Source organism: Antedon bifida, chromosome 7 (genome assembly GCF_963402885.1).
Source record: "Antedon bifida chromosome 7, ecAntBifi1.1, whole genome shotgun sequence".
NCBI lineage: Eukaryota > Metazoa > Echinodermata > Crinoidea > Comatulida > Antedonidae > Antedon > Antedon bifida.
In genome coordinates this window covers 22,007,020-22,031,362 of record NC_136232.1, presented here as the reverse complement: position 1 = coordinate 22,031,362, position 24,343 = coordinate 22,007,020, and the positions used below count along the sequence as shown (strand labels likewise).

The window sequence follows — 24,343 nt, the reverse complement described above, 5'->3', positions numbered from 1 at the left end:
GTTATCCTATAGTTATAGAACGAAAACCAAAATTTCTTTTGTTGTTGTTGAGAATTGCATGCTTATCCATTTATCATCGATCGTTATCGTCCTAGTGTAAATGGGCCTTAAGGGTTTTTCGCTTAGTTTGGTTGGCGAGTTCGGATTTGTTGCGAAATTTTTCACTTCACAAAATATACATGCGCATTCAATTGACAATACATTTTTCTAGTGAAAAAAAACAGACTATAGTATTTTTGCCATAAAAACCATTATACAATAACACTAATATATTAACATTTTGGCTAACAGTTTGTGAAAAGTGTTTTAGATTATACTGTATCCACATTGTATTGGGAAAACAGGAATCAAAGGCTGTACTATTCATCTTTTTATACAGTTTAATATCTTAGGCATATGAAAATCTTTACAATGACATAAATGGTCAAAAATTTAAGTATGAAAATCTTTTCAAGATTTTTGAATATTTAACTATTATATACATTTTGGATTCATATATTCAAGTATCAGAGGCTCCTTGTTTTAAAAATTTAACCAACAAAATGTGGCATAATGGTTAGGTGCCTGTCTTGTAGATGATAAATAATTGTCATTAGGTTCGACTTCATCTGGATGTTTTACAATGCAGATTTTTAAAGAAAAAAGTCAGCGGTAATGCTGAAAGGTGTTTTTAATTAAAATATTAGAAAGCTTTTAATTTGCGAAGACCAAACTATGTCATTTTAATTCTTTGTGCATGTAAAGTTTGGAGGTACTTTTACCTCGATGCAGTTTTGGTGGTTTCTAGGTCCAGGTGAGGACCAACGATACATAAAATGATCTAATTTCTTCCTAGGTTTTCGCAAATCAAAAGCTCTATTAAGTCACAAACTTCCCCAGCTATAGAGGCCAGCAGATCATTCGCCCACTGCCTGTAATAAAACACAACATTCATGTTTTAATCGGCGTAAATGGCAAGCCAAAACACAAAATGTATCTACTAATCAGAATTGTCATTTGGCCAAAACAAAAAAAAAAACACTATTTCTGATACAGCTTAACCAATGACCCCACATCAACTTGACCAATGACTGTTCAGTATCATTTCCTATCTGTTGAATATTCATATTGTACAACTTGACCAATGACTGTTCAGTATCATTTCCTATCTGTTGAATATTCATACTGTACAACTTGACCAATGACTGTTCAGTATCATTTCCTATCTGTTGAATATTCATAATGTACAACTTGACCAATGACTGTTCAGTATCATTTTCTATCTGTTGAATATTCATATCTGTTGACCAATCCTCATTGACTTTTGTTTTAAACCACATCAACTGTTAAACATTCACAAAATTTGACCAATGACTTCTCAGTATCATTTTCTATCTGTTGAATATTCATACTACAGTAGTTGACCAATCCCAATTGACTTTCTGTTTTTAAACCACATCAACTGTTAAATATTCAAAACATTTGACCAATGACTTTACAGTATCATTTTCTATCTGTTGAATATTTATATCTGTTGACCAATAAGTGTTCAATATTCCAAAAATTAGCATAATATATTCACGGTGGGTTTCATACCATTTGGTTGTGATCTTCAAATCGTGATACAAGCTAAAAAAAAAATATGATTGATAATATTACAAATTAATAATAATTGATTTATGATTTTATTTTTATTATTTGCCAGGATCTATCAACAGGAGCAATGTTCTCAGCATTTAAGCTCTGTTTACACTATAAAACTAGTTTGACCAAAAAAGTGTGATGTACCCGAATATGGTAGTGATATGCCCAAATATGGTAGTGATATGACATCATCATGTCCATATAGACACATCATAATTTTTGTTAGATAAAGTTTGATAGTGTAGACAGAGCTAAAAGCTATGTCTACACTATCAAACTAGTTTGACCAAAAAAAGTGTGATGCACCCGAATATGGTAGTGATATGCCAAAATATGGTAGTGATATGACATCATCATGTCCATATAGGCACATCATATTTTTTGTCACATGAAGTTTGATAGTGTAGACAGAGCTTTAGAAATCAATTCTGGACAATAAGCCTAAATGGACAATGACAAGTGACTTCTTAAAATCAGAGGGGATTTTTATATATATATATATATATATAGTAGAACCTTCATTTTACGTACGGCACGGGACCAAAAGACGTACGTAAAACACAGGATTCGTAAAATCCAGGTTGACCTTCAACTGACCCCCAACTACGTAGATCGTAGCTAAAATGTGAAACCTAGCTGTGAGGCCTAACTAGAAAAGTATATGCAGGCTGTGCGATGTTTAAATAAAGTAAAAAAATCAATGTTCTTGTATTTTCTATCAATAAATAAAAACAGTCGCTGCTGCTGTAAGGGAATGCATGCGTGTGGCTTGTCACACAAGTTAGTATGGATTTATTGTTAAATAGCTCCCTCAATGTAAGAAAATATCACTATGTAATAAAAGACTAAAAAATGATGACATCATCGGTCATTTTATGCATACGTAAAATCCAGGGAACGTAAAATCATGGTACGTAAAAGGTTCTACTGTATACGGTTATTTTTAACCTTTTGGATCACCACCATGCTTTGATTTATTAATAATTCTATAAATTAAAATAATAATAATATATAAATATAACTTACTGAGTTGATTCCTGGAAGATACAATATAGTTCCTATAATAGGCACTCGTCTTAAAAAGTTTATTGCGACTGGGAAAAATCCTCTGAAAGAAAGTACAGTATGAAATGAACTTAATTAAGAAGTTCTTGGGAAAAATGGAAAAAAGTTCTTTTAAGGAGAACTCCCTTTAAGGAAAAACATGAATCGTTTAAAGCTTAATTGTTTATTATTAATTCTTGATGCTTAAAAATAATGAGCAATTATTTATAAACGACAAATTAACATCGATAAACAGAAATTTATCATCAAATACAATTCATTTTAAGACTGTTTTAACAGGATCAAATGCAAGTGTGGAAATACCATTCATTCTCGAGACATCCATGGATTTTTGTCTCAGCTAAGTTTTTTTTCAGTTTCTCACCCCGGGCCCTTCAAACCTGTTTCACGGCCTAAAGAGATTGCAAATCTTTGCATTTTATTTCTTAGCGCTTATTACTGTATATTTAGGGACAATTTCATTATTATTCTACTGCGGTTACTGCAGTAACTACATTTGTTGTTGTTTACAGTATGAGTCGGCCTTTTCAATAAATCGGTGTGTACTGTATGATTACAGAAACGACAGTGGACTAATTTGGACAAGATCCCTTAGTAAAGAAACAAATTGTTTATATAGTATCAAATTGATAATATGTAGCTTACCTAAACAACAAAAAGAATCCGTAAGTTTCCACACACATTCCTACAATAGGCCAACCAATTAACACTACTACCATACCACCAACAAAGAACCCTGTGGCTTTTAATTTGTGCGTTTGAAAGAAGAAACGGAATGTTCTTTCTAGACCAATGACTAAGGCTAAACCTGATAAAAATAATATCTGAAAAAAAAAATTAGAAAAAAATCAAATTATTAAAACATATTTATTATAAAAATAATAATAAAAAAAATGGTTAACAAATATTTAAATCCAAATTAAATTGATTTTCCAAAAAGGTTGAAACTTACATTTCCGATTGCTAAGAGTCCGCCATCAAAGAAGAATAAAACACCTAGAAATAAAAAGAAGACACCAAATCCGGCAAGACCAACGCCAATTTCTGTAAAGAGAAATTTAAATTTGATTGATAATATGTGGGATGAATGAATTTAAGCATTCTTTGTAACAGTAGGCCTAGGTTCTCAGTCAGACTGGCCTACTACTACTGTACTTGCCCTTTTACTATGACTGAAAACCACCATCAACACGACCACAAAATCTTACTCTAAAAAATAACAAAACATTCCTCTACGTAAATGGTGGCTAAAAAGCCGACTAGCCTTCCTATATCTTAATATTTTATTATTACAGTATTACATAACAACAGATAGCATAGGCTAGGCCTAGGCTAATTAATTTCTTTAAATAAATTATTTAATTAATTAAACATTATTTTATTTAAATAGGTACAGCTATACAGAAATGCTTAATCATCTATAATTTAACCCAAAGATCTATATTATGTATATACATCATACTAGGATCACAATTTATATTTCGAGGCTAGGCCTAGACCTTGTCACAACTGGAGAAACAACCATGCGGGGACTTGAGCATTTCTACCGGGCAAGTGAAACACCCGAAAGAGCTTGATTCAAGAAGCCTCGACAATTTAAGTAATAGGTCAAAACGCTATATACTTATCTTCATAAAACAGTTTTAAAATGTAAACTTACTTTGAAGATCTGTTATTTCAATCATAGTTCTGTCTCCTTATCAACTTATTTTATCAAAATATTGTTTTGTACCGTCAGGCTAGGCCAACCCACACACGTCAACACAATAGACGTGGAACTGTTGAAAAAATAGCCAAGGCTATTTGGACGGCGGCCTGTGAGGTTAACCAAACACGATTGTTTGTACGGTAAAAATCATCATTGGCCATTGGATCGCATACCGGCCGTACCAACAACAGATTAGTTCACACGCCCAGTCGTCGTGCGAATAACACCAGCCTTCGGAAAAATACGAGTAATTGATATAGCGCCACCTACAATTTAAAACTTTTATAAAATATTAACAGTAGAAAATTCCACGATTGTTTAAAACAACAACAAACAGAACAAACAAACTACTGTAATTAAAAAAAGGCAACGAAGCATTTATTTATCGAATACAACACAATAATTTACATTTTATTTATCCAAACTGATACGGTAACTTAATATCACAGCGTGGGCGTATTTGAAGTAGGGCCCGGACTACAGTAATAAATACATCAACTAATCAAAGACCAAATGCATACAAACGTTATCTATTTCACATAAATTGTTTTAAGATACCATTTCTTTATATGTAAATCTTCGTAAAAGCACCGTCTAGTGCACATAATATAATTAGAACCAACAAAATCTATTCTTATAAACTAAATGTTTATATGTTCGTAAAATCTTTATTTTTATATTACTATTTTTAATAATTAATTAACTTACTTGTTCTAGTATATTTTACACAAAGTGAACGTACGATATAACAGAATTTGCTTTTTATATTTCTAAAAATAAGTCTTGACTTAGAAAATTGCTTATGAAAATTATGCCTATAAAACTAACTATAGTTTCATTAAGTTATCTGGTGAACTCTCTCCATAAAAAGTCTCTACTTTTTAAACACATATTCATTGAACTTTAAATATTATTTTATTTCAAATATGTAACTCTTGTTTCATATCATAAGTTCGGTGCAGATTTGACTAACTGAGGCCCATTTTCCATACTAGCGAATGCGATGCAAAATCTATGCGCTAATAATCATAACTCATGGATGTTCCCTTCGCACGAGTTCCGATCGAAAACAGTCTAGGAAAGTTAATACGAACAGCAACAAACGATCGTTTTCACAACGTTGAGCATGTTTAGAATGGCTGTTAAACTCAATAGTGTTGCACAGTGTGGCGCGTCATGAAGAAGCACATTAAATCAAAATTAATACAGCATTATACAAAAAAATAATGTGCTGAAACTATTAATATCATGTATACAAGATTATAGTTAGTATGTAAATGATAATAATTTATTAATATAATTTAGATTCAACCTGTTAGTGGCGGTTCCATCGCTGTTGGTTGTGAACTGAATAAAATAAATAAATAAAATAAAATATTTATTCGGCAAAAGTTCGTTTCACATTTCAACTTGCCTAGAGTGAAGTAATAGGCAAGAGCCAAAACAGAAAACTGCTCTTACTTCAGCATAAACATGTTCTTGAAAGAACTCGAACCAAGGGCTCCAGTGTGTAATAGGTTAAAGCCTTTACCACTAGACCAAACATTTCGGTTAATGATGAGTCTATTTACTACTGTTAGTTAGTATCTAAACTGTACAATAGAAGCATGCATACTTTGGTACACCTGTATTAAAAGGACACCTGTATTATAGAAACACCTGTATTATAGGGACACCTGTATTATAGGGACACCTGTATTATAGGGACACCTGTATTAAAGGGACACCTGTTTTAAAGGGACACCTGTATTAAAGAAACACCTATATTAAGGGACACCTCTGTTAAAGGGTCACTTCTATTAAGGGACACCGCTATTAAAGGGCCACTTCTATTAAAGGGACACCTCTATTAAAGGGTCACTTCTATTAAAGGGACACCTCTATTAAAGGGCCACCTCTATTAAGGGACACCTCTGTTAAAGGGTAACTTCTATTAAGGGACACCTCTATTAAAGGGCCACTTCTATTAAAGGGACACCTCTATTAAAGGGTCACTTCTATTAAAGGGACACCTCTATTAAAGGGCCACCTCTATTAAGGGACACCTCTATTAAAGGGCCACTTCTATTAAAGGGACACCTCTATCAAAGGGACACTTCTATTAAAGGAACACCTCTATTAAAGGGACACCTCTATTAAAATTTCATTTACATGATGTAGGCCTATTTGACAATAAACTTAAAATCTTTTTATCTACCTCAGCATATTACTCCTATCGCTATTTTAAAGAATGTAAGACGTGTATTTTGAACAATATAAAATTAAAGCATCTTTTTTCTGGTTTATTGTTGCTATGATATCCTACATATATTCTTAGCAGTTTAGAGAGTTTTAATGATTCGTCGCTTGTGATTGGTGAAATCACTTATGCCGTGCTTATCATTGCATTTCTAAAGTAAGAACCAAACGTTATTGGAGACTTCTATTGGATGTTTGTTATAGAAAATGTATCCTATTCCAAAACATTAATACAGTTCTTTTAAATCATTTATTAAACCAATCTGGTTTTAGTAACATTTACATAAGCAGATCGGAAAAATGAATAAAAATAAGATGTCGTTTTGGCCAACAAATGTAATTTGTACCAAATGCTTTTACTGCAGGCCTATACTCATTACATATGAACATACCTGAACACATTTGTTTTGATACAACTCGCCCCTACGACCTATCGATCACTATACTGGAGATCATAGCTGTAGCTGATTGGTGGTTAACATGCTTGCCTTCCAATCCCAAGGTCCAGGGTTCAATCCTGACCTGGTGCCAGGGTTATAACTCACGACTCTTTTAACTCCACTGTCTAAGCCTCAAATGAGACTAAAGCTTGGTTCCCACTAGAATGTAACGCAAGGACGTAAACGCAACGCAAGTGAATTGACCAATCACAAGCAATGGCTTATTCGCTTGTGATTGCTAAAGCTTGGTTCTCACTAGAACGTAACGCAAGCACGTAAATGCAACGCAAGTGAATTGACCAATCACAAGCGATGACTCATTGGCGAGTTACAGTACTCGCTGTTAGATGCGTATGAAATAATACAAAAATAATAAAATAATAATAACTGTCAATTCTGAATATGTTTGCAAGAGTATTTAGAGTTTTTGGTATTCCAACTTCTCTCATGAACATTTTTTTTAAGTAATACCAATGGTATTTTTGTTTTTCTGTACGTTTAACCATAGATACACAGGAGAAGTTATTATGTACTGTAGATACATTTATTACCCTTTGAAGATTGATGTGATAGTTTTCAAAAGAAACTGTATCCATTTGCTGATTGATAGAGTATGAACATAAAATCTATGCATAACAATCACATTATTTCTTGTAATGAAATAAAAAAAACGTCCAAGAAAACCTGGAAAATCGAATAACGACATTAAAAACGTACAAAATTGCACACATTGACAACAACCAGACGTGTCAGTTTTTATATTAGTCTAGATCTAGGCAATTACAAATGAAGTGAATACACTTCTCGTTCTATCTCAAGAAATAATTAATCTTATTTTACAATAATGCATGTAATTTCCACATTTTATAGTCGCAGAAATGAAGAAACAAAGGGTGGCCTACATATAAACAGAGTTATCACTTTGTTATAATTACGAACAAATATAACTAAACTAAACATCATTTATATGTGCATCGCATATTGTACAAAACCCTGATTCATTTTAATCAATTCTAATTACGGTAAGGCGCTACTAAAGATACTGTATCATAGGCTTGGAAAAATGAAAAATGGTTTTAAACATCAACTCGATTTACACAACACTGACTGCAAGACTGGTACAAAATTACTGTAGCAATATTTTGGTGGATGGTGTAGAGGACACAAGTATAGTAGACCACCATTAAAACCCAACAAAGTATCCTCTTAATATTTTAATTGTAACATTTTTTCACTACATTTTGAATATAAATGTGAGTCCCGTGTTCATTCTGAACGTAGGGGAATGGGCTGTTAGGAGCTCACTGTATTAAGCCTCGGCATTATGTGGTAGGGTGGCCAGTTCTTTCTACTTTCTTTCTTTCTACGCAGCCTTTTTTATCCCTAGTATTTTCAACTAGGTACTCATTTACAGCTGAGTGGACTGGGCGGCTATCACATTTTTAATATACTTTAACAAAAACAGTATTTGCTAAAATTCAAATTGTTTGCTAATATCTTGAAAGCTTGTAATGTATACTGTATTCTTTATTTTTGTTAAGTTCACTTTTTTTTTAAATATCTTTTTTTTTGGTTCAGAAAAGCTGCTCTTTTCTCCATCGGAGTAAATCTTGTGGTTTAACTTGTTCTACAGTACATTAAAACGTAAAATAAATTACACTGGAAAAAACATTTGATATACCCTGTTGTAATCCCATGGGAATGTATTTCTATCGTTTGTCTAATGTTAAATTCTGAAATTTAAAGTCTATCGGGGGTACATCCAGGAGGTATAAGAGAGTTAACTGGTTGTAACTCAGATATGATTGCAGGTTACAGTTAGCTTAACTCCGTACTATGCACGATTAACTCTAGTGTGTGAACACTGCTAAAAAATACATACACGATACATATATATAAGAGAGAGTGATAGCATAATATTTCATATAAAACTAAAAAACTTCAATTACATAAAAATTCACAAAAACTCTTCAACAAAATAAATATCTGCATTTTATTCTTCAATAGAATGTCTTTGTTACTCTGTTTTATCACAATTATCAAACGGTGTTCGTCGACCGGCCCAAAATCTATAACCGATTATCCTCAAGTAGTATAGCAGTGAGATTGATGTCAGCAGTATGTGAAATGCCATGATAAGAGCATTCAAAAAGCTGAATGCTCGCAATTCCCATATCATTGAAAGCAACACTGAAAAACAAAGCAATATTAAAGGAGTTAACAAGTGTTCAGACCTTGCAGAATAATTTCATTTTGTCTGATTAAAGGCCCATTTACAATAGGACGATAAAGATACATACGTTTTTCTTACGTAACACAAATGTAATGGGGGTATAACCTGTGACTTGTAGGCTGGGCTGAATTGCGCACAGGTGTGGACGACACATACCACAACTTTCTACTCCCCTAAGGGTCCTTTCATGTTGAGTGCTGCCACCAAACAGCGCACGTTCAAATGGCCACAACGAATGGGGCTGAATGAACTGGGGTAACCCACTACTCTTTCAAAAGATGTACTGGGTTCTTTAAAGTTCACACGAGCCAGATGTGTACACTGGATCTCCAGTTTTAAGTACTTGACTTGAACCTGTGCGGATTGTATAGGGGTTTGCAGCGGAGCCCCTGCCTTAACCGTTCGGCCACTCGACTCGATAAGGAAATTCTTCCTAGAACCATAGGTTAACCATTTGATGAAAATATTTTCAAACGTCCAATCAAATGACATCAGATGTAATAAGAGCAATAATATCTTCACGATACAACAATTTTTTTGTTACTATTGATCATTACATCATTTGACTAGATTTTTTAAAATATTATTTTTATCAAACACAGCATACAGTAAATGATTATCCTACAGTTCTAGAATAAAAACTTTTTTAATGTCAATTGTTTTATGTAAGAAAAATGTTGATCTATTTATTGTCCTATAACTGTAGTGTAGCAGCCTACGACCAAACCTTATTCAGGGAAAACCCTATTAAGATGACACTTGGGTGTTCCCTTAATAGGAGTTCTCCTGTAGTTGAATACTAGTTTCAAATCAACTATGCCTGAGGTGAGACTATAATATTTAATTATTTTTACGAATTATTTAATGTGGGTTCTACCACACTTTGGTGTTAGTAAATAAAATAATAATAATAAAATATATATAAAATCATATGAAAACAGTTACCTAAAGTCTGAAGAGTGAAATATACTATTTGGGCAATAAGAGTCCATCTAATAACATGCCTGCTGGGCGAATGTACAGAACTCCAAAACAGCACGGCAAGACCTGTGAACGCAACAAATAAAAACAAAAATAATAACAACAATTTTAAGATGTATTGTCCCACAAAAACATGAAAAATGAAGATTAATTAAATCAGACTTTGAATAGGTTATTTTGTAGTTTTAATAAATTTAATCACTTCCGTAGAAAAAAAAATGTTTTCCCTTATAAAATGACAAAATGAATGGTTAAATTCATTGGCTGGCAGCCAATTTGACTATTTTTTGCTTTAAATTACAGTTTTTTCAGGTAAACAAATTGTTTTTCGATCTAATTTTTGGTCAAAGTGGATAACTATTATATGACATTAAAATGGCATTTTCAACCAAAAAAATTTCAATAATTATTTTTTCAGGGGGACTACATCTTTAATTAAACTATTTAACATCACATGATGAATGGACAAATCAAAATGAAGCGGTAGATATGTACAGTACCACTCCAATCCTATCTTTTTTTTGTTTATTCTAAAATAATTTCTTATAATTTTCTACTCCGGGTGTAATTCTCGTCTGGTTTAAATAATGAATATTTGATATTCATGCAATGGTAAAAATAATTCTATTCTGTGAAAGATGAAATGTTCTATTTTCACCTCATGAAATTATTTGAACCATTGCACTCGTAAACATTTATTATTCGTATATTATTGAAAGATGTACTGATGTATTAAATTTATTCTCTTTCTGCAAGCCAACACCAAGAATACAATTTCATTGTCAAGGTTGAATTTAAACCATGCTAAATAATAACAATAATTTAAGTTTCTTATTAAATACAACTGATGGATATCTATAGTACATAATGAATACACCTAATGCGACCTTTGAACTTACAGGCTAACGATGCACCAAAGAACATGATAGGGTAGACATTCGCTGATTCGCATTCTAGACTACTTGAATATAGCACTACTAACTTTGATGGGAAGATGATGGCCTGTAAGTAGATAAAAAATGATATTACTCATTAGCTACGGAAATATGAATAACAATAACAAAAATGAAAAATAAAATCTATATTTATTTTGAATTGACTATGTTGAGCAGAGATAGAACTCTAAGAAAGATAATATCAGAGGTAAAGTGCACAGTTTTTATTGTTTTATTTTGGTTTAGAGGCTTTTTTATTAAATCATGCGATCTACAATTGTTCTCCATTATCTTGATCTTTGAATAAAAATCTGAATCCATAATAGCGTGTCACTATCTAACAATTGTTTCTATTTTTACTCGGCTTCACTCATGAAAATATAGTAACCATTCTGCATGAAATTATTTGTACCATTTCACTCATAAACATTCATTATTTGTACCATTGCAATCATAAACATTTATTTGTACTATTGCACTCACACACATTTATTATTTGTACTATTGCACTCATAAACATTTATTATTTGTACCATTGCACTCATAAACATTCATTATTTGTACCATTGCACTCATAAACATTCATTATTTGGGTATACAATCAACCAAAATTCATTACAGGTCACTCTACACTTCAGTATCCTTTGTGATGAAACATAATGAAGTTGTTTAAATAATGTAGGACAAGATAACTGTGCAACATTTGGTTGAAGTGTATATTACATTATTAATTAAATAACCATGGCAACTGAGCTTGTAAAGCGATGTGAATTATGTAGAAAGTTATTGTTGTTTGTATAGATGAAATATGTCATCTATAAATGGATACAAAATTTAGATAAATGACAAATAAACATGATGACGTACATCAAATATACAGACATATTATACTAACTATAATTTCTCTTTCCCTTTTTAAATTATCTTTCTAAATATATTTTACTTTATGTGTCTGTGCTCACTATTTTAAATGTTTTTTCTCTTATTCAATTTCCGATTGAAACAAATTGGACAAAAATATCTATCTTATGAAAATAACAAGGCAAAAAAATGAATAATAATAATCTTCCTTTAGGGATTATGTCAATACTGCAGTAACTAAATTTTTTACTGCAAATAAAATAGTTTATGAGGTATACTCACTGTATAATAAACAGTGTGTATGATTACTGAAAAAAAGTATTGTCAAATAATTGAATAAAAAAAGTGTAGCAGAAATGCAGTAGAATTTTATATAAACACTTACCATAATTGACACTAATGTGAACACAAAAGATGTCGTAACCTGCCACAATCTGGAAACAAAATATAATGAAAATTGTTTGAATGGATACATTTGGGCTAAAAATACACCTTTTTCCTAGGCTAGAGCTAGGCACATTTTATGGGAAAGAAATTGGCTACAACCATGCAACACTGTGAATGGGCCTAAACATGACATAAGCATCTGACAAAAAATGGCTCTATTTATAAGCATTTTTTTTTTCAATTCATTGATTCAACCAAGCAGTGCTAGATTCAGGATTTTGAAATAGGGGTGGAGGGATAAGGGGTGGGGGGGATCAAGGCTTAAAAATGGGAATATGAAGTTTTTTTTTTAATGTTTGTTGAATAATCCATTTGAATGTCACATAACAGTTATTCACTTTGACCAAAAATTGGATCAAAAAAAAAATTATTTACCTGAAAAAAAAACTATAATTTAAAGCAAAAAAATATTCAAATTGAGATTGACAAGAAGTCAAGGGGTTTTTGGTTTAATTTAACATTTATTTCGTCACTTTTGTGAAGTGAATATTTTTTTTTCTATGGAAGTGATTAACATTAACTATAATGGCCTATTTAAAGTACGATTTTATTAATCTTCATTTTTCATGTTGTTGTGGGACAATACATCTTTATCCAAATGTCCTACCATTGCACGGTTCTAAATCAACCCATTTTTTGAATAAGAGTTCCTGGTACAGTCATTAAAGTTATCTTCAAAGCACTTTTGATTTTTTTCCACAATCATCCACATCTTGATTTTTTCTATATACGGTATATTTACAACCAAATTAAGCATGCACTCGCTTTTACTTACAACAATGAGAGAGAAGATAATTTCCAAACCCCATGAGACACAATAGAGTAAATTGTCTCGTTTACGAGTCAACAACCAATTATCTTTTATTATGGATTCAAATAATGTATCAGTATTATTTAAAATGTTTCAGTGGCAGATTTCAATTAAATCCAAATTAATAATGAAAATAGGTTTGATTGCTCTGTAATCCTATGTTTACACAGATTCGTAGGAATACTAACTTTTAATAGCAATATTATATCATTAGTTTTTGTAGACTGTTTCATTCCTGTGGGCAATCATCGGTAAATCATCTTAGGATTACACCGTCTATTTAATTTACATGTACATAGCCTTCGGTATGAAATTTGAGAATGTAATTAATCAAAGTCGTCGCAGACTTGTGGAGTCTTAATGTTGACTTGTGGAATATGGAATAAGTTCAACAGATGAAGTAGGTTGATTGTGAGTGATTATTAGGAGAAATGATAATTGTGAAGTTGGGTAATGATGTTCATGAGAAATGATGATGATGGCAACGATGATGATAATAAATGATGATGAGAAATGATAATGACAATGATGATGATGAGAAATGATGATGATGGCAATGATGATGAGAAATGATTATGATGGCAATGATGATGAGAAATGATGATGTTGGCAATGATGATGATGGCAATGATGATGAGAAATGATGATGGCAATGATAAGAAATGATGATGGCACTGATGATGAGAAATGATGATGATGATGATGCCAATGATGATGATGATGATGATGATGATGATGATGATGATGATGATGATGATGATGATGATGGCAATGATGATGGCAATGATGAGAAATGATGATGGCAATGATAAGAAATGATGATGGCAATGATGATGAGAAATGATGATGGAAATGATGATGATGGAAATGATGATGAGAAATGACGATGATGGCGATGATGATGAGAAATGATGATGATGGCGATGATGATGAGAAATGAAGATGATGGCGATGATGTTGAGAAATGATGATGATGAGAAATGATGATGATGGCAATGATGATGAAAAATGATGACAATGAGAAATGATGACGATGATGATGAGAAATGATGATGATGAGAAATGATGATGATGAGAAATGATGATGATGAGAAATGATGAGAAATGATGATGATGAGAAATGATGATGATGAGAAATGATGACGATGGTGGTGATAATGATGATGATACTGCCAATGATGAGAAATACTGATGTTAGTGATGATGCTTTTGGCAATGGTAAATGGTGATGTTAAATTCATCTTTACTTACTTGAGTCCAGCAGGAAAGGCAAATAGAAAATTATCATCCCCACCAAGAATTTGACTGATCTAAAAAACAAAGACAAAATATTCAAAATACAACTTTAAATCAATTTTTAATTGAAAAGAAATGCACAGCTAAATCTTGATTATAAGTACCTTTGAAACGGGCACTGATCCATCTTCATTTTCACCCACACCGAGTAATTTACGTGTTTTTAAACGACTTTGAAGATCTCCACTACTCTGCTTCCTATAGCAAAAGACAAAAGAAATATTATCAATTAAAAATATATGGTTTTTTATTGTCCTTTTTCATTCAGAGGAAACATTCACAAATAATATGTGTCGCCAGTATGAGTTGCCCAAATGTATTGAGCAACAAGAACACAGCTGCTGCATGTTTTTAAATCATTAAGGAGCTGTTCTAGTTTGTTGGACACAAAGGACACAACTGTTCTTTTATAGTAATAAGTTGCTCTATTGTGGATGGAAACAAGGACACAGCTGATCTTTTGTAGTAATAAGTTGCCTTAATGTGGTTGGCAACAAGGACACAGCTGTTTTTTTATAGTAATAAGTTTCCCTAATGTGGTTGGCAACAAGGACACAGCTGTTCTTTTATAGTAATAAGTTGCCCTAATGTGGTTGGCAACAAGGACACAGCTGATCTTTTGTAGTAATAAGCTGCCTTAATGTGGTTGGCAACAAGGACACAGCTGATCTTTTGTAGTAATAAGCTGCCTTAATGTAGTTGGCAACAAGGACACAGCTGTTTTTTTATAGTAATAAGTTGCCCTATTGTGGATGGCAACAAGGACACAGCTGTTTTTTTATAGTAATAAGTTTCCCTAATGTGGTTGGAAACAAGGACACAGCTGTTCTTTTATAGTAATAAGTTGCCCTAATGTGGTTGGCAACAAGGACACAGCTGTTTTTTTATAGTAATAAGTTTCCCTAATGTGGTTGGAAACAAGGACACAGCTGTTCTTTTATAGTAATAAGTTGCCCTAATGTGGTTGGAAACAAGGACACAGCTGTTCTTTTATAGTAATAAGTTGCCCTAATGTGGTTGGCAACAAGGACACAGCTGTTTTTTTAATAGTAATAAGTTTCCCTAATGTGGTTGGAAACAACACAGCTGCTGTTATGAAATCAGTAAGGGGCTGTTCCAGTTTGTTGGAAAACAACACAACTGCTGGTTTAAGGTCAGTATGAATTTGTTCCAGTGAGCTAGACACAAGGACACAACTTTTGGTTTGAGGTCAGTATGAAGGTGTTGTGGGCAACAAGTTACAAGTGTACTGTTTCATACAGTATTGAGTTACCCAAATGGACTAGAACACAGGTCAGTATTGAGTTGCCCAAATGTACAAGAACACAGGTCAGTATTGAGTTGCCCAAATGGACAAGATCACAGGTCAGTATTGAGTTGCCCCACAGTGTACAAGAACACAGGTCAGTATTGAGTTGCCCAAATGGACAAGAACACAGGTCAGTATTGAGTTGCCCCACAGTGTACAAGAACACAGGTCAGTATTGAGTTGCCCAAATGGACAAGAACACAGGTCAGTATTGAGTTGCCCCAGTGTACAAGAACACAGGTCAGCATAAGGTTGTCACAGTTGCGATCCACAGTAAACATGCTGCTTAAAAGGTCAATATGCAGTTACCATTATAAACAATATGCATTCATTTTAAAGCTGGTACGGTAAGTGAAACGCTAAATAACATTATTGAATAATAAATTACAAACATAAAATTTACGAAGTGAATAAATGCACTTTAGAATGCTCAACATGTTTTATGTGATCGTTTCATTCAGATCTAAGGTTTCCATGTTTATTGCGCATCAAATGCATTGCCTTAATTATAATACAATTATAAACCAAACAAAACAATCTGATGAAAATATATGTATCAGTCATGTTTCAAATTTTTTCCGTCAAAAAGAAATTGTAATCAAATTTCAATACCTATTATGATAATTGTATTTCTGGATGAAGCCCAGAATAGTTTCAATTTAATTTGTTAAATGGAAATATTTACAATTTACAATTATTTGGCACTATGCAACAGAAAAATCCACAATATTTGGTTTTATAAGCCCAGTAGTGGGCTTATAACCGACTAATAATAATATAGTATATTAAATGTTAATCACAATTGATTTTGTTTATTTTTATAAATAAAAGACTCTATTAAGGATACACCTTTGGACCCAACAAAGTGTCCCCTAAGTGGGAGTTGTGATATTGTTAAATATTAAACTAGAAGGACACTCACAGAGCGCAAACCTCCACCTAGGCATATGAAAAATGAATCATGTGTTCTCATACAGCTATGAAACCATTCTTTAAAACATCAGGCACTAACTTTTTGAGTAATCCTGCTAATAAATATAGAAAGAAACACACACACCCGATTGACCTCATAACCTCTGGTAATTCTGGCGGATGCACAGTTACTCGTCGTTCGTTTTATGGGAAGTGTAGGGGTATCCCATGAAAAGGATGCCCCAAAATAGTTATACTATGCTTTAGTTTACCTGTATTAACAATCAAATATAACATGGATCTTTTTAATCTTTATAAAAATAAATAACAAAATTTAGCGAAATATATATATTGTTTTTTTTTACGATAAAAGAACTCCTAAAAATATGGAAAATAAAGTCATGATTCCTTGTTTCAAATCAAATTTTAAATTGTTTTACACAAAGTGTGGCCTTTATGGTAAATTACAACACAACAAGTGTCAAAAACTGCACTAGTTTTAGTAATTATGCTCTAAAGCACTGTTTACATTATCAAACTTAAATGTGATATGCCCATATATGGACATGATGATGTCATTACCATATTTAAGCATATCACTACCATATTTGGGCAAATCACACTTTTTTTGTCAAACTAGTTTGATAGTGTAGACAGAAGCTTACACACTTGCAGGAGAGAATGAAGTTGAAGCTATTCTGAAATTATACATTTTTCTTTATAAAATTAGGAAAAGAATTTCTAAAAATATAAAAAATATGCTCATGATTCTTCTAATATTGTAAATATAAAAAAATATGTAAATTTGAAAATAAAATCTCAATACAGTGTTTTGAACACTACAATAAAATTGCATGTTTGCACGAAGAGTCACCATCTACGCTCAGATACGTGAAAATACTAAAATTACACTTGTTTTAATCATTACGTATAAATGCTAATGCACACACTTGTAGAATAAGGAAGCAGGCTATTAAAAAATGTATCTAGTTTTTAAATAAATCTAAGAATTTAACTTACATGTGTTTTGGTGATCGTGAAGCATCATCCATTTTCGGCATGAATAAATTATTGTAATTTACGTTTTATAGATTCCAAATTAGATTTTAAACACGAAAGCTAACAGGCTGCATTACTCTTATCGCGTGCGTTATCAGCTTGAATGGCAGAGATTAAATCAAGTAAAAGCATTCACTTCTCCTCACGACAGTCACAAAAACATCTGCTTTCTGCACTAGACACACAATACAGTTCCGGCAATTTTCATTAGATGCCTTACAACCCATTGAACCAATCAATGGGTCATTTCTTGGCAACGTGTTTTGACGACCACAGGGTTTTTAACCCAAAAGTGGATAATTACACCACATGCTCTATTATTACTAATTAATTACGATTATCACATAATAGCACATTAAGAGTTTAAAATGAATTCAATAATTTTTTTCACTGCTCATATTTCTATTAACCTATTTTAAATAGCATTAAAGGCATTAAAACTATTTCAATTTTGTTAATAAAACTAATCAAAAATACTAATTTCTGCCATTGCAATTTGAAAATATAAATTATTATTATTATTGACTAAATGAAAAAAATGTTTTCCTTTGGTGCTATCCTCATCTATATCCTAACGTTTTGTACATACATATAGGTATATTACAAGTAAGTATTACTATTTTCACCTAAACACAAAATAATAGCTATTTGGCTTCAGGTAACTTTTATAGTTAAAATTGATGAACATTCCATATAGCTAGTTAATATGGAGTTATGCTTTCGCATTACAAGCAATGTCATATATAAAGAGTTGTTGAGGTGAGGTTTTTCTGGTTCAGACACGACCTCCGTAGGTCTGAACAGCCCTTAGTAGGAACTTTCATCAACGAACTTGATTATAAAACATTAGTATAGCCATGGTGTTTATAAAAAGGTTGCTATAGGCGATTATTCAACTATAGGTATTTATTCGATGGCATGTACTTATACGATATGGGGTCCTTATTACATTACCTTATATGGTGCTCATTAGACAGACATTTATTTGTTTATATGTACACTACTGGTCTTATTAAACTATTAAATGGACAAATAATGCAAAAATGTTTATGGTTATATTTTTGTTGTTTTGAGTAGGAAAAACTATATTCATGTTACACAAAATGGTTAAAATAATTGATATAAATCATTAAAACTGTTACGTCAACAAGTCGAGCGGCGATTTTTTTTTTTTAACAAAACATTTCTTTTTTTATTATGGTATAAAGTGAGTTTAAAGGCTAAAAAATGATGGCAATCTCGCAAAGTAAATGTGTTTGGTAATAAAAATGATATCCCAGTCTTCAACTCAAATGCCTACGTGCAAATTAATAGTTGATGGTGATGATAAAATCTTAATGAGAAATTGCAAATCGTAGACGTAATTAAAATTCAACAAGTGTATAAACAGGTATCCAATAAAAAACTAAAACACATTCAACTTATAAATGTAAGTTCTTGTAAAGTATGGGTAAAAAGAATACATAAACCTCATGAATTTGATAGAGTCAATGAAAATGATGTATTACACCCAACTGAACAGTACTGTATATCCATGCATAATATGTTCAGGAGTATCATAGGGAAATTCTGTAATACAGTGTCACATGCCTGTATTTGGCTTTTGTTTTTCTTTTTACAATATAAGGTGTATACTGCATTTATTTGTTATAAGTAGGACATTACACAACCCCCTATTCAATACTACCGATAACCAATCATACAAGAAAATAAAATCACAGTTGTAACATTATTCAACAATCTTTCAATTGATTCTTTTAAAATGTTCACATTTTTTGCCAATTACAGAATGAGAAATCCTTACTTGCATATGAGAGCTAGGCTGATTGACCATCAAAAAAATAGAACTTTGAGAGGATTTGGACCAAAGACTCTAGGTTTGTAAGCATTAATGTCACCCACCAAGCCGCGTGCCACTATGAATATGGTACAAAGGAATTAAAAGCACCTTTCAGAGTGTTTACTTAGTAAACTGACCATTATTATCCAATTAGCCAAGACGGTAATTATGAAACAGAACCTGCTATATAGTATTTGACCATTAAATCCTAATCACTTTAAAATCAAACAAACACGAGTTACAGAGGCACACACCATGACGATATCAAACTAAAAATATCCAATTCAAACATCACTTGAATTTCTTAAGTACAGCTTGTCATAATAAAGTGAACGATGATTCTCAACTGACAAAATACGCAACCGTAGATACCGTATATTAGCTTGATTGAGGACTGTAAATAATATCGAGGCATATGACGATAAAAACACGTCAAAATAAAAGAATTGACGTATAAAATAAAAGCAATTGATAGCCAAACTGAAATGTTGAATCACCTGTATTTTTTTATTTGTAATATCGAAGATGAAAATAAGTATTTGAGATTGTAAATAATTAAATGTCAGAGGAAAATAGATTGAGAGAAATTCAGATACAGTAGAGCAGTTTGACCTTTAAAAAATACAGAAATATAATATTTACGTTTTATTTTCATTTATGATGATATTGTACATAGAAACTTCTGATAAAACACAAAAAACCCACTCAAATTGCCTTTTTTCCATACCACAACGGGACAATCTCTCAGATGGTTATTTATGGTTACAAATGTCTTCATATAAAGTTTAATATAGTACGTTCCTATAGTAATCAGGGGTACAAAATTAAGCGTATGTCCATTTCTAAAAAAAGATACTGTAGGGTATAATGCACTTGTCAATTGTATGATCCACTATACGATCCCCAGGAGATAATTTTTGACACAGGGGTACGTCAAAATCATTGTACAAAGGTGTGTCAATGTACTCATTGTGTCATTTTACCACCCATCATATTATCATGAACAAATGGTCGTAATACGTCATTGTTCAAAATGAGTTTGTCAAGATAATTCACTCTTTGACACAGGGATGCGTCATGGTATTCATAAGGTATGACGCACATCGGACAAATGATGCACCTCTCCCGGGGGTCGTACAGTATAGTGGGTCATACAATTGACATGACATGTGCTTAAGGGTAAGTTGAATAAGAGTTGCTGAGCTGGCTATGCTCGAGTTTTAGTATCCTGCACCAAAACTTGAGCAAGCCATAGCCTAGCTTCTTTCATGCAATATTCCTGCATTACAACGTGTTGAGCGTATCAATTGATAACATATTCATAACTTTTTCATTCATTTTAGTGAGGTTTTGGAGGCCAGCAAATTTGGAGGGTATACACAGGTCTATTGAAACTGTGCAGAGACTTCAGATAAACAAAATCAGGAACTTCTGCGCAAAAAGTCATTCTTGGTTCCAGTTCATTGGTGCCAACTGCGTGTTTTGAGTCCTTAAAAATTTGTAAACATAGTTTTATAATGTGCACACCCTATTCACTGAAATTCAGATTTGAGAAACATACTTGAAGAATCCAAGCACTTTCTGAATTTACAGTATTTCTTAAGATGCTATAATAATAAATCAACAAGTATATTTTAGTCTTTTATTATTATAACTATGATTTATTGAATATAACCAGGACTCATCAATGACTATATTAAATTCTGGCAATACATTTTAAACGATTTCATCTGCTCCTCAAATATTTTCAGCACCCAACTGTCAACCAATCAGGAAACGCGTTATTAAACTGAAATATATGACCATCTGTTTTTATTGTACATAAATACGAAAAACACAGATTGAAACTGTTTAGAGCTAGACCTATCATTCTAAATATGGATTTTGTAATACCTTTATGAAAAAACAGACAATTAAATGGGAGGTTCATTGAATAACAGCCAGAATTAAAACTTGTAATAAAACCTTTACCAAACCCAAATCCCTTGAATAATATGAAAACATGAAAAACTTACATAACGTCGTGAGAAGCATTATCAGTCATCTTGTATCTTTTCCAATTCACTTCCCTTTTATATTTAAATATATTTTACATCAGTACTATTTCGAAAATATAGCATCATAAACAATGATGGATCACTCCTCTACAAACACTGAATGCTAATGGAATAATCAACCACAATAGCTTGAAGCAGATTCTATACAAGGAAGCTACTAGATTTCAGATATTTATCTTGGTTTCACACTAGAACATAAAATATAGTTTCTATGCAAGAGGAAGTAAATTGAAGCTTTATATATTTACAGTAGTAAAATCCCATACACATGAAGTTTAATCAGCTTGAGTGCAATAGTGCAAATCGATGAACTAACTATTTAACACTATTTTTGTCTGGCGCTGACATAATCTATAGATAATACTGGATAAGGTCTGGTTAATTAAGATTCCAAGGAATATTGTTTTTAGGTAAAATGTTAAGAGCATTATCTTTGTTTGAAGGATACACAAGTTGTATCTAAGCCCTCCCTCTGGAGAACACAGGCTATATTCGGTTTATCCAGGTAAGCTAGGCATGAAATAGATACTGAGATTTCATTTGATATACAATATAGGCCTGTACCAGGCAATAAGATAAGAATTTTTTAATGATTCTTATTTCCCCATTGGCACGATAAAATAAACGAACAATTAAAAGAGAACTTCCAAAATGTCCTGGTGTCATGCACTGCTTTATAACAATGATTATTTTTCTCGTATCATGTACACAGGCTATTATACAAATTACTTTGCTAGATAAAAACCTAAACAAATCAACCAACACAATCACTCTCACAATAATTCTCTTAATATAAACAATACAGGTATTGAAAGGTCAGTCAACTCTACTTTCTGGGTAAGAAATAACGGTAAGACAGGGCCACTAACCACATCCATGTTATTGGCAAATGCTCGGACCCAGTGCATCTTTCAGAAGACAAAGGTTTATCATAGTGTATGCTTCTTCTCGAGAACGAGTGCTGTTTAGTGGAAGGAGTTCACAAAGGGACCCTTAGTGAAGTTAGAGCTTGCTGTATGTAATAGCATCCAGTCCTCCATCAATACAGTATATAGCGCATAAATTTGAATCTATTTTAATAAAGTTGCGAGGTTAGAAAGATGTAGAGATAAAAGGGACTAGAATCCATAAAACAAAAATTTAACTAATAGAACTGTGAGGGCGGAAGATTGGATATTTAAAAACAATTGTGGACAATAGACCATTTTTTAAAAGGTGTGAAAGATAGGGATTGTCCTACAGTAATGTTTTAGTGTTAGAATACATCGAGTACATATCTATTGTAGATAACGGATATATGGGATTGAACATGGTATAAAGCATTTTGACCAATACTGTAAATGCCATGTTATAGCAACAGGCAGTACTAAATAAAATAAATTTGTCTTGTATTAAAAACATATAAATAAAATCTATTGAAATCATAATCTATCAAAAGAAAAAAAAACACAATACATACAATTCAACAGCCATTTTGGAGAGAGATTCAGTTTATATCCTATGTCACCTGAACACATACTTTATTGTGGAGATTACGGACTGTTTAGAAAGGTTTAAAATGAATTGTGTTGAATAGCTGTGGTGAATTTAATATGTATTCTTTAGATTTATAAACCCCTCTTTATTTATGGGCTACGGAGCATGAAAACAAATATCCTTAAAAGGTGTATTTGAATATGAAAAAAATGTGTTGTTAAACTACAATCACATAATAGTATGATAAACTATTGTTGAAATCATTTGTTCACTTGACATGGCGATTAGTAATATTATAAATCGATATAATACAAAAAATAATCCTATATCATAAGAATTCTAAATTAATGAAGTCACACAAATGACAAAATACAACTATATCAATGTCATTGTTTAGTTTCATTTTGTTTTAAATACATTAGTTATAACAACTAAGTAAAGTACTTTCCTAAAGAGGGCAGCAAATAAGACAGACATATTACCAGATGAATGTTTATATATTATCATGTTATGTAATATGATGGTACTGCCCTCTATCATTGTAAAAATACTACAAATAAAGTTTGCAAAAATGCTTGTTTCGTGTACGTTCAGGCCTCTCAAACCTGAGGGCAACCAGAGATTTGGTTACTTTCTACGTGACAATAAAATAATATAGGAGAAAATCCTTCATTTTATTTTTAATATGCATACTTTTACTCAGAAAGAAATGTTAGGTTTATGGTCAAAATCTCCTATTTCATGAAAGAGAAAATCAATATCATATACAGTATTATTTATGATTAAAGATACTGTACATGCCAATACTGTTATACATATAAGGCCAAATAAAAAAGGTATGTAGTTTCATGTCTGGGACTTATTTTCAATGCAAAAGTTATGACTTTTTTTATATTATATTATATTTCTGCAGTATTTCAAAATCCTAGATCCTATTATTAATAACCCTATAAAACAATTTCTTTATATAAAATAATCAAGATTTTATTTTTATTTTTTCCCGAAGAGAGATGAGTATATAAAGAACTGTATAATAGCACACCACAATGATG

General features: G+C 32.0%; 2 protein-coding genes across 6 annotated transcripts in view; both read right to left on the bottom strand.

The window, feature by feature from the left end:
- Positions 1-364: 364 nt before the first annotated feature.
- On the bottom strand, positions 365-4,478 carry LOC144848556 (vesicle transport protein GOT1B-like). Its single transcript, XM_078705363.1, has 5 exons — positions 4,349-4,478; positions 3,641-3,732; positions 3,334-3,512; positions 2,650-2,731; positions 365-1,608 (listed from the first exon to the last, which is right to left on the bottom strand). The coding sequence occupies exons 1-5, from the start codon at positions 4,371-4,373 to the stop codon at positions 1,570-1,572; spliced, it is 417 nt and encodes a 138-aa protein (XP_078561489.1). The 5' UTR covers positions 4,374-4,478; the 3' UTR covers positions 365-1,569.
- Positions 4,479-7,817: 3,339 nt separating this feature from the next.
- The window catches only part of LOC144848541 (tumor protein p53-inducible protein 11-like), a 53,498-nt gene continuing 36,972 nt past the window's right edge, over positions 7,818-24,343 (bottom strand). For 3 of the 5 annotated variants that reach the window (XM_078705339.1, XM_078705340.1, XM_078705342.1), the window contains 6 exons: positions 14,743-14,836; positions 14,594-14,652; positions 12,470-12,518; positions 11,188-11,290; positions 10,253-10,354; positions 7,818-9,264 (listed from right to left, as the gene is read on the bottom strand). In XM_078705339.1, the coding sequence (XP_078561465.1) occupies positions 9,092-9,264; positions 10,253-10,354; positions 11,188-11,290; positions 12,470-12,518; positions 14,594-14,652; positions 14,743-14,836 (580 nt within the window). In that variant the 3' untranslated portion in view covers positions 7,818-9,091. Of the gene's footprint in view, positions 9,265-10,252; positions 10,355-11,187; positions 11,291-12,469; positions 12,519-14,593; positions 14,653-14,742; positions 14,837-17,879; positions 18,075-21,773; positions 21,893-24,343 lie in introns of those variants that run through there. The other 2 variants (XM_078705343.1, XM_078705341.1) reach the window with 2 other exon arrangements.

Excerpts from the sequence above, each read along its gene's own strand:
- LOC144848556 (XM_078705363.1), bottom strand. The coding sequence starts at position 4,373 with ATGATTGAAATAACAGATCTTCAAA. Across the intron at positions 2,732-3,333 it reads GGATTCTTTTTGTTGTTTAG|AGGATTTTTCCCAGTCGCAA; the intron begins GTAAGCTACATA and ends ACTTTCTTTCAG. Across the intron at positions 1,609-2,649 it reads ATCTTCCAGGAATCAACTCA|CTTGTATCACGATTTGAAGA; the intron begins GTAAGTTATATT and ends TTTTTTTTTTAG.